The sequence below is a fragment of the Toxotes jaculatrix genome, chromosome 4 (genome assembly GCF_017976425.1).
Source record: "Toxotes jaculatrix isolate fToxJac2 chromosome 4, fToxJac2.pri, whole genome shotgun sequence".
NCBI lineage: Eukaryota > Metazoa > Chordata > Actinopteri > Toxotidae > Toxotes > Toxotes jaculatrix.
Window position 1 is genome coordinate 1,175,695 of NC_054397.1, and position 15,445 is coordinate 1,191,139.

Below are 15,445 nucleotides of genomic sequence, written 5' to 3' on the forward strand. Positions count from 1 at the left end.
AATTTTTTTAACTTTTTTTGCCCGATTTTGACGCCTTACTATACTGTGACGTTTTTTATGACATTTTGAGGTCAAAAAAATTTTTGACTTTTTTTGGTCGAAAAAAATGCCATACTATACTATGACATTTTTTATGACATTTTGAGGTCAAAAAAAATTTGGACTTTTTTTGGCCGAAAAAAACACCATACTATACTATGACGTTTTGAGGTCAAAAATTTTTTTGACTTTTTTTGGCCGATTTTGAACCTTTTACTATACTATGACATTTTTTATAAAATTTTGACTTAAAAAAAAATTTTGACTTTTTTTGGCCGATTTTGACGCCTTAGTATACTATGACGTTTTTTATGACATTTTGACGCCAAAAAATTTTTTGACTTTTTTTGGTCGAAAAAAATGCCATACTATACTATGACATTTTTTATGACATTTTGAGGTCAAAAAATTTTTAACTTTTTTTGCCCGATTTTGACGCCTTACTATACTGTAACGTTTTTTATGACATTTTGAGGTCAAAAAAAATTTGGACTTTTTTTGGCCGAAAAAAACGCCATACTATACTATGACGTTTTGAGGTCAAAAATTTTTTTGACTTTTTTTGGCCGATTTTGAACCTTTTACTATATACTATGACATTTTTTATAAAATTTTGACTTAAAAAAAATTTTGACTTTTTTTGGCCGATTTTGACGCCTTAGTATACTATGACGTTTTTTATAAAATTTTGACTTAAAAAAAATTTTTGACTTTTTTTGGCCGATTTTGACGCCTTAGTATACTATGACGTTTTTTATGACATTTTGACGTCAAAAAAATTTTTGACTTTTTTTGGCCGATTTTGACGCCTTTTTATACTATGACGTTTTTTATGACATTTTGAGGTGAATAAAAATTTTTGACTTTTTTTGACCGATTTTGACTTCTTACTATACTATGATGTTTTTTATGACATTTTGAGGTGAAAAAAAATTGTGACTTTTTTTGTCCGATTTTGATGCCTTATTATACTATGACGTTTTTTATGACATTTTCAGTTAAAAAAATTTTTGACTTTTTTTGACCGATTTTGACGCCTTAGTATACTATGACGTCTTTTGTGACATTTTGAGGTGAATAAAAATTTTGACTTTTTTTGGTCGATTTTGACGCCTTACTATACTATGATGTTTTTTATGACATTTTGAGGTGGAAAAAAAATTGTGACTTTTTTTGGCCGATTTTGACGCCTTAGTATACTATGACGTTTTTTATGACATTTTGACTTTTAAAAATTTTTTGACTTTTTTTGGCCGATTTTGACGCCTTACTATACTATGACATTTTTTAATGACATTTTGACTTTTAAAAAATTTGTGACTTTTTTTGGCCGATTTTGACGCCTTACTATACTATGACATTTTGACTTTAAAAAAATTTGTGACTTTTTTTGGCCGATTTTGGCGCCTTACTATACTATGACGTTTTTTATGACATTTTGAGCTAAAAAAATTTTTTGACTTTTTTTGGCCGATTTTGACGCCTTTTTATACTATGACGTTTTTTTATGACATTTTGAGTAAAAAAAAAATTTTGACTTTTTTTGACCGATTTTGTCCCCTTAGTATACTATGACGTTTTTTGTGACATTTTGAGGTGAATAAAAATTTTGACTTTTTTTCGTCGATTTTGACTTCTTACTATACTATGATGTTTTTTATGACATTTTGAGGTGAAAAAAAATTGTGACTTTTTTTGTCCGATTTTGACGCCTTATTATACTATGACGTTTTTTATGACATTTTCAGTTAAAAAATTTTTTGACTTTTTTTGACCGATTTTGACGCCTTAGTATACTATGACGTCTTTTGTGACATTTTGAGGTGAATAAAAATTTTGACTTTTTTTGGTCGATTTTGACGCCTTACTATACTATGATGTTTTTCATGACATTTTGAGGTGAAAAAAAATTTTGACTTTTTTTGGCCGATTTTGACGCCTTAGTATACTATGACGTTTTTTATGACATTTTGACTTTAAAAAATTTTTTGACTTTTTTTGGCCGATTTTGACGCCTTACTATACTATGACATTTTTTAATGACACTTTGACTTTTAAAAAATTTGTGACTTTTTTTGGCCGAGTTTGGCGCCTTACTATACTATGACGTTTTTTATGACATTTTGAGCTCAAAACTTTTTTTGACTTTTTTTGGCCGATTTTGACGCCTTAGCATACAATGACGTTTTTTATGAAATTTTGACTTGAAAAAATTTTTTGACTTTTTTTGGTCGATTTTGACGCCTTAGTATACTATGACGTTTTTTATGACATTTTGAGGTCAAAAAAAATTTTGACTTTTTTTGGCCGATTTTGACGCCTTACTATACTATGACGTTTTTTATGACATTTTGACTTAAAAAATTTTTTTGACTTTTTTTGGCCGATTTTGAAACCTTACTATACTATTACGTTTTTTATCACAATTTGAGGTCAAAAAAATGTTTGACTTTTTTTGGCCGATTTTGACGCCTTACTATACTATGACATTTGTTATGACATTTTGACGTCAAAAAATTTTTTGACTTTTTTTGGCCGATTTTGACGCCTTAGCATACAATGACGTTTTTTATGAAATTTTGAGGTGAAAAATTTTTTTGACTTTTTTTGGCCGATTTGACGCCTTAGTATACTATGACGTTTTTTATGACATTTTGAGTTGAAAAAAAATTTTGACTTTTTTTGGCCGATTTTGACGCCTTAGTATAGTATGACGTTTTTTATGACATTTTGAGGTCAAAAATTTTTTTTCACTTTTTTGGGCCGATTTTGACGCCTTACTATACTATGACGTTTTTTATGACATTTTGAGGTCAACAAAAACGTTTGACTTTTTTTGGCCGATTTTGACGCCTTAGTATACTATGATGTTTTTTATGACATTTTCAGGTGAAAAAAAATTTTGACTTTTTTTGCCGATTTTGACGCCTTATTGTTATGACATTTTGAGGCCCTTCTAAAGTTTGAGGGTGGCCAAGAAACCCGGTATAAAACAATGAGTAGCAGCAGTCGGGAGCAGTTCCCAATTCCATTTGTCAAAAATGAGAATCTTGCTCAGAAACTCCAAGGTAAAAATTCACATTGGGCATGCAGAAAGAGAATAGTAAGCAAAAAAGAAAGAATAATACGAAAAAGAAGTCACTTCTCAAGAAGAATCAAAGTAATACACAACAAACAAATTCACTCTAACTGCTTTCCTGGCTATACCCTTAAAACTCGGGCCCACGGCAGGAGCTACGTTCTGGAGCTGTGTTTGGGAGCTGTGCTTTTCTTCTTAATCAAAATCAATTATGTCCTCCATCACACTTAGAGTAATTTCAATATCAAATAACACATTGTCCCATAGAAGTTCAGTTAAACTTACGTTAAAAACACATATTTCTTTCTAAACAGGATACTTATACTGGTTATTTAGGCACAAAAGACAAAACACCCCTCCCACTCTACCACACTTGGTTTCTTCCCCTGTGAACCCCACTCTTTAACCAAATGGACCGCTCCAGCCCAAATCTGGCTGTTCCTGACAGAGGAAGAAGTGCAACAAGGGAGACAGGTGAACACAATTCAAGTGCAACAAACCAAATCCACAATCACAATGCCCCTTCTGTTCTTCATCCCCTCATCCAAACGTCCACACCAGGATCGACACTCCGACAAAGAGAAAAGTGAGAAAGAGTGTGTAGTGCATGTGCCTTACCTAAGGGCACGGGGTCTCCCTGTGACATAAAGTATGACTTCTTTTGGCCGATTTTGACGCCTTACTATACTATGACCATTTTTACGCTTTACGTTTGACGTTTTTTATGACATTTTGAGGTCTTACTAAAAAATCATTTTTTGGCGTATTTTGACGCCTTAGTATACTATGATGTTTTTTATGACATTTAGCTCCAAGATAGTCAGAATCGGAGTCAGACGTGTGTTTTGGTTAGGAAAAGTTACGTGATTTATGAACCACTTTTCTGCTTCATTCAGTATCAGAACTCATGTCTTTCAAGTCTAACATTTTAAAGATGCAACACTTTGTGATCCATCCCCTTAGAATTATTTTCCTTACATAAACAACTTTAAATACAGGGCTGCAACTAATGAGCAAAAAATCTGACAAATATTTTCTCAATAATTGTTTGGTCTCTGTATCAGAAAATAGTGGAAAATGCCCATTGCAATTTTCCAGTTTGGAAAATGTAACAATTAATTGACTAATCACTGCAGCTCTCATTAAATCCACAGATTATGTTTAACTTAAATAACAGCATGGTAACTGTTGATCAGAAAAGCCAAAAGGAACCTCGTTCAGACAGAAATCAAGAGGCAACATTTCCATTTGAGTAAAGTGCAGTCAGATGTCTGTTTTCACTAGCTTTTGTCCACTTGTGTATTTATTAATTATATTTTATAAATTAAACTTTACATCATTTACATTTTATTGTTTTACAGTATTGAACAAAGTTAATTTTTCCAAAGGTGACTGCACCTAAATCCTTCCTTCCATCGTCGTCTGCCAGTCTCTGATGATGAACAGCTGGTCTGTTCCTGGCTGTCAGGTCTGTATTTCTACTTCACAGTGAGTTTCTGTTGAATGTTTTTGTATCGCAGCAGCTCCTGGTCTGAAACAGACGGTTTGAAGTTTTCTAACGCTGTAGAGAAATCCTCAACAGAGAGGAGGACAGGAGAGTCCTCTGAGTCCAGACCTGAGGAGCAACAGGTGTTAGGGAGAGTCAAACTGTGAATGGGGAAGATTTTATTTAAAATATCAACACTGCTGTGAGAGAATAATGGGCAGATTAATAAATTATGAAAATAATCTTTAATTGAAGCCAACGTCAACTTTGGTACTTTTGAAGAACATGGAAAATGTTTTTTTGAGAAGTGATTTTGTGAATACTCTGATTTATGATTTGATTTGGAGAAGCTTTGCTAATGGCAGCACTGTTACAGATCTGGAAAATGTTAATGAGTTCGACCCTGATGATTCAGTTCAATTCAATTTTATTTATATAGCGCCTTCCACAATCAAAATTGTCTCAAAGCGCTTTACAGAGACCCAGAGTCTGACCCCAGATCAGCACTTAAGGCGACAGTGGCAAGGAAAAACTCCCTTTTAACAGGAAGAAACCTTGAGCAGAACCTGGTTCAGATGGGGGACCCTCCTGCCGATGGCCGGGCTGGGTGAAAATGAAAATGATTCACACAGTCTGATGATTGACGCAGTCTGGGAAGAGTCACAGACTTAAATGGAAGAAAAGCTGAGAAAGCAACATTTTCACAGATCTGTAAAAAGCACTACATTACATCTGGACCTTCATATTCTAAGCTCTTGGTGTGCATATTAATGACTGCATTGATGCTTCTCAATGAAAATGATTTAGCTGAATGTCTACAAAAGTTACTGAGGACTGTTTTATAGAAGCGTTAGAAACACGCAGCCTCTCTTCACACACGTGGCTGTTTTTTTTTAAACTTACTTACTCTCTGAGGATGGCCTGAAGAACCAGTGCACATTTCTTAGTTACTTGTCATCTTCCAGGACTTTAGCGGATGAAATATTCTTTAACTGGCGTTTCTGTTTTTTTCTTACCGCTGTCAATGAGAGAGATCTTCCTCTTGATGGAGGCCGTCATGGCGTCTGAACAGAGAGCATAAAGGTCAGCGCCAGTCATGTGAGTCGGACAACGATCCACCACCTCCTGCAGGTTCACCATGGGGTCCAACTGGAACCTGAAGACAAGATTAAATTCATTTAAAATCAATTTTTCACTCAGAGAAAAAGCAAATATTCTCTGTTCATATCACACACATTTACAGAGACAGTGTCTGCCTGTTTGAACGGAAGTATCAGGTTAAAGGACTAATCCACTCTAATCACACATGGAACATGATGGAGCCCCTGATTGATTGACTGATTTTTACTGCATCGTCTTTTATGACTTTTTGGACTCCACACCATTTATCAGTGTGATGTCAAACTGTTCGTGTATGGAGGGATGTTCTGTTCTTACTGTGGGATATTTCTTTTAAAGGCACAGGGACAAAAACCCACTGAGAGTCAGTTTCAACAAAACTGCTGCTGTTTACACATGTGGGAGTTTTCAAAGCCAGAGTTTTTGTTATCCCAGTTTTCCTGCAGTGAGTTTTTCTAAACTTAGTCCAAACTAAACACACGTGGACTGTGTCGCCGTAGGGGGGCTGTTCTTACTTTCTGAGGATGGCCTGAAGAACCTGGAGCTGAGAGACTCGATCCTCGTTGATGCCAACGTAGACCAGCTTATCAAACCTGAAGAGACACAGTTGAACATGTCAGTCTTCATCTGGACATCATCTGCTGGACCTGGACAAACCTTTAGAAGGTTTTGGTATTACCAATACGATTCATGAACTCAGTACTGAATTTTCTAACCTCTGAAGGTAAAGTTTGATAAAACAGGTATGAAGATACATGTTGGTCCAAAGTAATATAATATGTATTGATGACAGATGATGTTGTTTACTTGTTTTTAAAGTGGTGTATGTAAACAGTGCACATATGGAAATATAACCTCTGAGTCAGGGTGAAGTTTTCTCCGGGGAAAAGTCTTTGACACGTCTATTATCACGTTAAACCTGCGATCAGAGCTTTTGGCCGCTCGGCGGCAGCGACACCAGCTTTAAACACTGATGATGTTCATCACTGCGAAGCAGCTGAGCCTGACTCACTGAGCCTGAACCGGACAGGAAAGAGGCCTGGTGTACAAGCGAATACCTGTCCAGTATTACCAGTATACCTGACGTAGACGTGGTGGTAACGTAACGTATCGTGTCACTTCCGGTTTGCGGCTTCTGCACTGCGGTGTTTCCGGTTGTCCTAGCTTATCGATCCACATTAACTTCTCTGTGGTTAATGCCTGGATCCTTGCACACGTACATCGCTTTAGTTAAACATCTGTTGTGCGCGGGTCCCGCGGGATTTAACACCACACTCCATCTCTGGCCCGCTAGCTTAGCTGTTAGCAATGGCCTCTCTCTCTCCTGCTCGGTGTGTGAGATGTTTAGTGACTCCTCTGCCTCCTTTAGTGATGATGGGATGTGTAATAAATGTAGATTTCTGTAGCATCGGAGGCGAGGCTGAGGAAAGCAGGGACTCGGCTCCGCAGAGTAGCTGCGCTAGCTAGTCAGTCCCCTGTAGCTGGTGCGGACCAGCGCAGAGTAGCTTCAGCTAGCCGTCCGACTGTAGCTCCTGTTAGCCGTTCCCCGGCAGCTCCCGAGCAGCCGGGAACAGGCAGTCCGACGGAAACAACCGCCCGTGGTTCACCACCAACCGCTTTTTTGGGGGGAAAACCTGGTCTGATGAGGAGAGACGGCATCCATCCCACTCTGGATGGCGCAGCTCTCATATGTAGAAATATGGCAGATTTTATTAGACAACCAAACTTATCCTCAGCCTCTCACATTCAGACTGGAAGGAAGAAAACCCAGTCCTGTCTGCTGTGGTGTATCGTCCACCCGCTGCTTACTCAGAGTTTCTGTCTGAATTCCCTGTGTGTGTGTGTTTGCAGTGGCAGAGCTCTGACCTGCCGGGCCTCAGCAGTGACTGGTCCAGCAGGTCCGGACGGTTTGTGGCTCCGATCACAAAAACCCCAACAGACGAGTGCAGAGCGTCGAGCTCGGCCAGAAGCTGAGAAACCACTCTGTACAGAGACATTCAATCAAACTTTATTCCTCCTGCCGCAGCTGAACACAGACACATCTTTTATAGAACGGGTGGCTTCACAAAAAAAACACGAAACAACGTGACAAAAAAAACAACTGAACAAGAAACAAATAAAAGACAAACAGAAAATGAACAGCAATAAAAGACTCAGAATGACTTGGAGGCAGAAGCATAAAAACAGCCAGATGACAGCAGGTAAATACTCACCTGTCCATCACCCCGCCAGAGTCTCCACTGCGCCCCCTGCTGGGAGCCAGAGAGTCCAGCTCATCAAAGAAGACGACACAGGGAGCTGCTGAGCGCGCTCTGCAGAACACTGAGCACAACACAACACTTCATTCACTGTCCAACTTTAATGAAGTAAAAACTCAGCTTCAGTGTTTTGATGGAGTTTCGTTCCATCATCAGAATCACTGGAATGTGGAAAATAAACATGATATTTTTTCCTTTTTTTTCCCTCAGTGTGTGTTTGGTGACGTTGTGTGTTTGGTGATGTTGTGTGTTTGGTGACGTTGTGTGTTTGGTGATGTTGTGTGTTTGGTGATGTTGTGTGTTTGGTGACATTGTGTGTTTGGTGACGTTGTGTGTTTGGTGATGTGTGTTTGGTAATGTTGTGTGTTTGGTAATGTTGTGTGTTTGGTGATGTGTGTTTGGTGACGTTGTGTGTTTGGTGATGTGTGTTTGGTGATGTGTGTTTGGTGATGTTGTGTGTTTGGTGATGTTGTGTGTTTGGTGATGTGTGTTTGGTGATGTGTGTTTGGTGATGTTGTGTGTTTGGTGATGTGTGTTTGGTGATGTGTGTTTGGTGACGTTGTGTGTTTGGTGACGTTGTGTGTTTGGTGATGTTGTGTGTTTGGTGACGTTGTGTGTTTGGTGACGTTGTGTGTTTGGTGACGTTGTGTGTTTGGTGATGTTGTGTGTTTGGTGATGTGTGATATGTTTGAGGTGTGGAAGTTGGAGACACACGCTGGGTGACACGGACCTTCTCTGATATTCTCTTCACTCTGACCCACGTACATGTTGATGAGCTCTGGACCTTTAACACTGAAACAAGAACAAATGGCATCAACACGCCACCAGAAAACAAATCATTACGATCACGACTTCCTCAAAACAAACAAACAAACAAACAACACTGGTGTGAGCAGCTCTTTCAAACACAGCCAGTGAAACAACAGCTGTTATTGATCCTTAGAGACTGACAGGACCTTCGTGATTTTTAGGCTGTAATCAACAACTATTTTTATTTATCAGTTAATCTGCTGATGATTTTCTCAATTAATGAATGAATTATTTAGTCTAATTGCCTATCTCAGTTTCTCAGAACTCATGAGGACGTCTTGAAATGTCGTCTCTTTGTCCAGTCCACAGTGGAAAACACACAAAACAAGCTCATTTTTTAGGATTTTAACTTTTCAAATAACATCAGCAAATATTAATAGATTATTAAAAATCTGTTGATGGACTAATCCATTGATTGATTATCTTCAGCAGGCTTGGCTCATGTAACACTGTCTTTCTGGGTCTCAGATCAAACAGCTGCAGCTGATTCAGAGTCCTCACTCAGACCCACAAACTGGATCACATCAGTCCAGTTCTCAGATCTTTACACTGGTTTCCTGTGTGTGCTTGTGTTGTGTTGTGTTGTGCAGACTCTACCACTCACTGCTGTGTGTGTTCAGTTTGTTACTCGTTTACAGTGAAGGTCGTGAGGAAGACGAGCGTGTCCCTACCTGAGGAAGGTCATGGAGCACTCTGTGGCCACGGCTTTGGCCAGCAGGGTTTTTCCTGTTCCTGGTGGTCCATACAGCAGGACTCCGGTCCGGTTCAGACCCAGAGACAGGAGCTCTGGACGCTGCAGAGGAAGCTGAACCGTGTCCAGGATCTCTTTCTTCACCTGCTGCAGACCTCCAACGTCCTCCCATCGCACGTGAGGGATCTGCTGGTGCAGAGAAGAGAAGCAGCAGCTGGGTTTGGCTTTCAGAGAGCAGAGGACATGAACAGGATGACAGCAGAGACAGCAGCACCTCATTAACGCACTGAACAGCTCTGAAAGCTGCAGTGATTGATTTTGGTCACCAGAGGTTAGATCATTAAACATCCTGCTGACACGGAGCAACACGATCGTCCCATCGGAGCAGCGTCTGTGTCCACCTGGTCTCTGACTCTCAGCTGCGGGTGGTGTTCCACTCACTCCACAGTGAGTCAGTTTTTGAGGCCTGTTGTCCTGAGCTGTGTGTTATCACCTTCGGGGCTCCGATGGACTTGGACTGGGCGTCCTGCAGGGTGTCAAGGGCAGAGGTGAAGTCCTGGTTCAGAACGGTCACTCCACTGGAGCACAGGTCCTCCTCCCGCCGGCCACCGCTTCACACACACACACACACAGGGAATACTGTTGCTTTATCCATACAAAGCACTGAATCAGATAAAAACACAGTGAACTCAGACAGAAACTCTGAGTAAGCAGCGTTTCAGGTGAAGAACTTTGTTTTAACGGAATATACGAAGCTGTGACACAAAGATTCATCAGAAGCCTAAAAATAAAACACTGCTAAAACCATGTGACTGACCGGGGCTGATGGACTCCTGTCTAGAGACTAACTGTCTGTCGGTCTATCTAATTTTGTGGTCTTATATTTGTATATAACTTACACAGAAAGCTGGTGCTATTTGTTGCATTTTGAATTCAGTCATTCTGATAGTCTTTACTTTGTGGCTCTAAATGTCATTAAACAGTGACGTAGCTTTGCTGAAAGCCGGTGGAGGAGGGTTAATAATGTTTAATATTACAACCTTTCAAAAAAATGAGTTTCCACTGAGTCTCACCAGGTGTGGATCAGCCTCCTGCAGGCAGCTCTGCCAGCCTCAGCCAGCAGAGCTCTCAGATCCCCCAACACAAAACCCTGAGGAGGAGAACAAACATCTGTTAGTGAGTAAATCACAGTCAGGTTTTTACATTTGTTTTAACTAACTACTGGTCTGACTGGTCTGACTGGTCTGGCTGTCTCACTGCTGACGTACCGCTGTGAGTTTGGCGAGTCTCTCCAGGTTGACGTCTCTCCCCAGGTGAAGGTCTCGGCTCAGGCTGACCAGCATGGAGCGCCGCTGCTCTTCAGTGGGACTCTCTAGCGCCACCTGGTGGACAAACGCTGCAACGACCCCCGCAGACAGATCCCGAGGCCTGCAGACCGTCGCCACCACCGCCACACTGAAACACAAGGAGCATTAATGTGCTGCTCTAACAGCCTCTACTCTTCTGCTTTCAGTCCCGTTCCTGTCAGATCAAAGTAAAGCTGTAAACAACAACAACAAAAAACAACATAGAAGGGCCGAACACACAGCTGTCCTCATACTTTTGACCACATAGTGTGTTTGTCATTAGCTACCAACACGTTCCACACATAAAAACGACACAGCCTCCACCTGCAGCCTGATCAGTGTTATGGTGAGAGTGTCAGGGGCAGCTTGTGACCTGGTGGGGGCACTGCTGAGCAGCTGGCAGAGCGAGGCCCGGACCCTGCCGTCCTCCTCCACGGCCCCTCGGGGTCTGAGCAGGAGCTGCAGGTTCCTGAGCAGCAGGATGCAGGGCCGCACGGCGTCGGCCCGCTGAAACGCAGACGTCAGCTTCACCTCTGAGGCTGCAGGAGTGTCGGCGCACACGCTCACACAGTCCACCTGCACAGGTAACGACAGCAACAGGAAATGTGACTACAACACGTAACAGAGGAGGAAGGAGGAAAAAGTTGTACGAATTTATTTTGTCATTTAAAACATTTAATAATTAAAGAACGAAAACATTTCATGTAAATTCTTTACAAATGACGTCTGCAGGGCGGGGACAGTGTCAGCTGTCGTACCTTCAGCAGGTGCAGGTTCAGTCTGCGACTCGCTGCGCCGACCACCGTCACCTTACCACTTCCTGCGGGACCGTGAAGGAGGATGGTGCAACCGGACAGGGAGCTGCTGCAACCCAACAAACACTGACATCACTGATCACATGAACACACGTCCCATGATGCCTCTGTCCAGTGTCGTTTTTAGGCGAGTTACCTGTGGTACAGGTGGGGCAGGATGATGCTGCTGATGAGGTCGACGGTCCTGTTGAGGCCCGGAGGAGACAGGCCGCTCCACAGCGAGGCTCCGTCCACAGAGCAGCAGGGGACGGGGCTGTTGGTGGACGCTCCCTGAGGAGACACAGAGACAGACACCGGCTGGGTCAGCTGTCAGAGCCACAGACTGATCCTGGGTCTGCACCACTCATCAACATCAGATCACAGCCGCGTGGACTGACATGTTAGTTCTGAGCTAACTCTGGTACAACACATTTTCCCACAGAGTCATGCAGCCCTAACAGACACAGGTCAAAGGTCACCATGTAGAGTGAGGTGTGAAGTCTGTCGGCCAGGTGAGCTCCTCCTCCTCCTTCTTCTTCTTCTCTTACAGATGGACACACCTTCTGCACTCTGAAGAACAGCACTGGACACCTGACAGAGGTCAAAGGTCACACAGACTCATCACTGCATACTATCAACACTTAACAACAGAACTATAATCTTCACATTAATGTTTTATATCATTAAGATAAATAACCAGTTACAGTTTGAACACATTAACTGGCCTAAAGAACAACATCTGATCAACATGTGAAATTAGAAATAAATAATAAGGGTGTGACCCAGTCAGCTGTGAATTCACATGGATCCTTGTGGACGGATGTGTGCTACCTGTGGATGCCCTCTGAGTTGTTCTCCAGCAGGTCTGGATGCTTCTCAGCTGGAACTGATAAGATGTCTCCCTGTGAAACCAGTCTGCTCAGAGAGAGAGGACACACTGGTCAGACTGGGATCTGAGTTTGTAGGATACTTTCATAGAAACGGTCTGAAGCACAGTGTCCCAGAGAAAGCTGCAAAGCTCTGTACACCCACGAAGAGTCGGCCTCACCAGCTGTGCTGCTTTACATTTTCACTTTGTCATTAACATTCAATACTTTAGCATGTGAATGTTTAACATTCACTGTGTTCTTGTAACATGAGACCACTTCACACTTTGACCTGCTGGTGGTGTGAGATGAAAAGACAGAGGATTCACCCTCTGAAGACCATGAACGTCTGACGCAGACTTCACGCAGCTGACCTGGGAGTGCTGAAGTGCTCAGACAGCAGGTTGTCGTAGCAGCTGAGGTTGTTGTAAAGAGAAACGACCGGCTGGATGTGAAGCTCGCGGGCGAACGGTGGAGAAGCCGAGCGACAGGAACTGTCGGAGCGACCTCCGGGCTCCGGAGGAGACGGTCTCCACCTCTGAGACAAAACAACAAGAAAATAACCCAGCAGCTTAATCAGTAATGAGAATAATGATTAGTTATTACTGATCCAGAGCGTGTTCAGTGTGTGTGGAAGCACCTTCATCCTCAGCGAGCAGCAGTTCGCCGGGATCGCTTCTCCTTCAGTCATGTTGAACCACAGCGTCGCTGATATGAACCCAGCTTCATCATGGTTCTGCAGGTCTGGACTCTGTGTTAAATCCACGACCACCACAGAGACCAGTCGGTCTCTGCAGACGTCCCACTTGACGTCACTCTGACCTGCTGGAGGTCTCGGGGATCCGCCCACCCTGGACAGCTTCACCCACTCCTGGTTAAACAGCCCCAGCCTGAGAAGCAGCTGTTTGCTCACAAACACACAGCTGTCCACATCCACAGCGGCTCCCTGCTGACCTTTGACCCCAGTCCATCGCTGAGAGTCCACCACCCGGACGTCTACCCTGCACTCCAGCGCCTGCAGGATTCCCGAGAACCCAGAGCCCAGCAGCTTCCTGTTGTCGAGAAGAGATCGCCCCCCTCCGAGGCCGTCGGCGTAATGAGCAAAGTCTGACACACACAGTCTGAGCGGCCTGCAGGGTGGGGGGGCACCTGGGGGGTCCACCGAGTCCCAGCAGTCTGTGAGAACCAGAGAGGTGTCGGCTGTGATCCGTCCCTGTGTTACAGGACTGCACTCCAACACCATCAGGTCCGACAGCTGCTGCATATCAACAGAACATCAACAGAACAGAGCGACAGCAACACATTTATATTCACTGAGTAACTGAATCAAGTTTTAACAGAAAAATGAACAGAAAAAAATTCACTGGGTGCAGCTTCTTAAAACCACATACAATGAATAATACAGTTACAATTATATTTGATATACTAAATACTAAAACATTAAAATTTGTTTTATTTTGACAGATAAATTTAAAAAAAATCTTCACTGCATTTACACACTACAGAGAATGTTAAAGAATACTTACTGTGAATTTTTCTTTTGCTGATCTTTCTTCAGTAAAAACCTATTTTATTGATTCTTAAAACCTTGATCGTTGCTGAGACGCAGCTCTAGTCAAAACTGTATTTTCCACTGTGGACATTTGTCCTTATCCTTTTTATACATTTATACAAAATATTTGATTCATCATGAATGAAAATAAGTTTTAGGGATTTTTTTTGCAGCAAAGGAACAAAACGCCTCATCTGTCCACCTGACTCTGGACAAACGGGGATAAGTTTAATCCAGAAACAACCTGTCCCGGAGCCTCACCTGTCCCGGGTCCTCTCCCAGCAGCGGGTGTCGGGGTAGCAGCAGCGGGTCTCCCTGCCGGGCCAGCAGCCACTGTCCCGTGCGGCAGAGCTCCAGCAGCGCGCCGGTGAACTGCTCGGCTCCGGCCCAGCGGAGGCTCTGCCTGCTGCGGGCTCCCAGCACCACTCTGTCCAGGCTGACGGGCTCCAGGACCCGGACGGTCCCGGAGCTGCCAAGCCGCTGGAGCCCGTGGTGCCGCATGAAGAAGCGGCTGGTGTACAGACGGACCCGGCAGCCGGACTCCGTGTCGGCTCTGGGGGAGTTTCTCTCTCCGCGGCCCGCCGTCTCCTCCTCGGTGGCCGTGTGAACTCGCAGCAAAACACCCGGCCTCCCGGAGCCCTGAGGCCGCTGCGGGGTGAAGAGGACGACGGGCGGGTCCGTGTCATTCTGGAAAACTGAAGGCAGGTTCGACTTTAATATCAACGCATCCAGAGGGTTCAGGTGTGCGGGGAAACTCTCCAGACAGCACAGCTCCACCTGCACCGCCATCTTGGACTTCCGTCACCGCCGCTGCTTCTTCATGGATCCTGGCGCTGAATCACTGCCCCCAGTGGAAGAGCAGAGGAACTACAACACAAAACCTTCATTCCACCCATAGATAAAAAAAAAAAAAAAAAGATTCCACCACTTCACCTACTGCTGGTTTATCTTTGGAGTCCATCACACAGAACCACCTTTACCCGCACCCACACAGCTTACATTCACTTCATATTTACTGGTGTTAAGACTCATTAGCACTAACTACAGTCATGTACATGACACAGTATCCACGTGTATAACATGTTGAATTTCTCCTTTTAAAACCTTATTTTTTTATGCAGACACATTATTTAAAGTGTTATATTTAATGCACACTGAAACTTAATTTGACCACGCCGTAGAAGTCTCTTTTCACTTTGACATTAACAGGTCCCTATCTGTTGATCGTGTCAAAAATAAAAAATAAAATAAAAAATAAAAAGCAAAATCACTGAATTTACTTTGATTCAATATTTTAAAATCCAGTGGTGGGAGAAGTATTCAGATCCTTTACCAAAGAAGAAGTAATAATATCAGAATGTAAAAAAAACCTCAATGACAAGTAAAAGTCAATGTGTAAGCAGCT

At 42.6% G+C, this 15,445-nt stretch overlaps 1 protein-coding gene across 7 annotated transcripts; it reads right to left on the minus strand.

The window, feature by feature from the left end:
- Window positions 1-3,917: 3,917 nt before the first annotated feature.
- pex6 (peroxisomal biogenesis factor 6) lies at window positions 3,918-14,835 on the minus strand. Of its 7 annotated transcripts, none has more exons than XM_041036966.1 (18): window positions 14,302-14,835; window positions 13,129-13,743; window positions 12,863-13,026; window positions 12,454-12,537; window positions 12,102-12,213; window positions 11,780-11,913; window positions 11,587-11,692; window positions 11,202-11,404; window positions 10,751-10,937; window positions 10,556-10,632; window positions 9,976-10,093; window positions 9,463-9,671; window positions 8,712-8,773; window positions 7,937-8,045; window positions 7,590-7,706; window positions 6,239-6,316; window positions 5,621-5,760; window positions 3,918-4,733 (listed from the first exon to the last, which is right to left on the minus strand). In XM_041036966.1, the coding sequence occupies exons 1-18, from the start codon at window positions 14,827-14,829 to the stop codon at window positions 4,597-4,599; spliced, it is 3,180 nt and encodes a 1,059-aa protein (XP_040892900.1). In that variant the 5' UTR covers window positions 14,830-14,835; the 3' UTR covers window positions 3,918-4,596. The 7 variants fall into 7 exon arrangements, with proteins under 7 accessions (XP_040892900.1, XP_040892899.1, XP_040892898.1 ...); XM_041036965.1 differs by having other exon boundaries at window positions 9,463-9,668; window positions 13,129-13,746; XM_041036964.1 differs by having other exon boundaries at window positions 13,129-13,746.
- Between the last annotated feature and the right edge of the window lie 610 nt (window positions 14,836-15,445).

Bases quoted from the DNA above. Each gene is read 5' to 3' on its own strand.
- pex6 (XM_041036961.1), bottom strand. From the start codon at position 14,829: ATGGCGGTGCAGGTGGAGCTGTGCTGTCTGGAGAGTTTCCCCGCACAC. The intron at 11,693-11,779 runs GTAACTCGCCTA...GTTGGGTTGCAG, and splicing joins CTGCCCCACCTGTACCACAG to CAGCTCCCTGTCCGGTTGCA. The intron at 10,938-11,201 runs GTCACAAGCTGC...CTTGTGTTTCAG, and splicing joins CTCAGCAGTGCCCCCACCAG to TGTGGCGGTGGTGGCGACGG.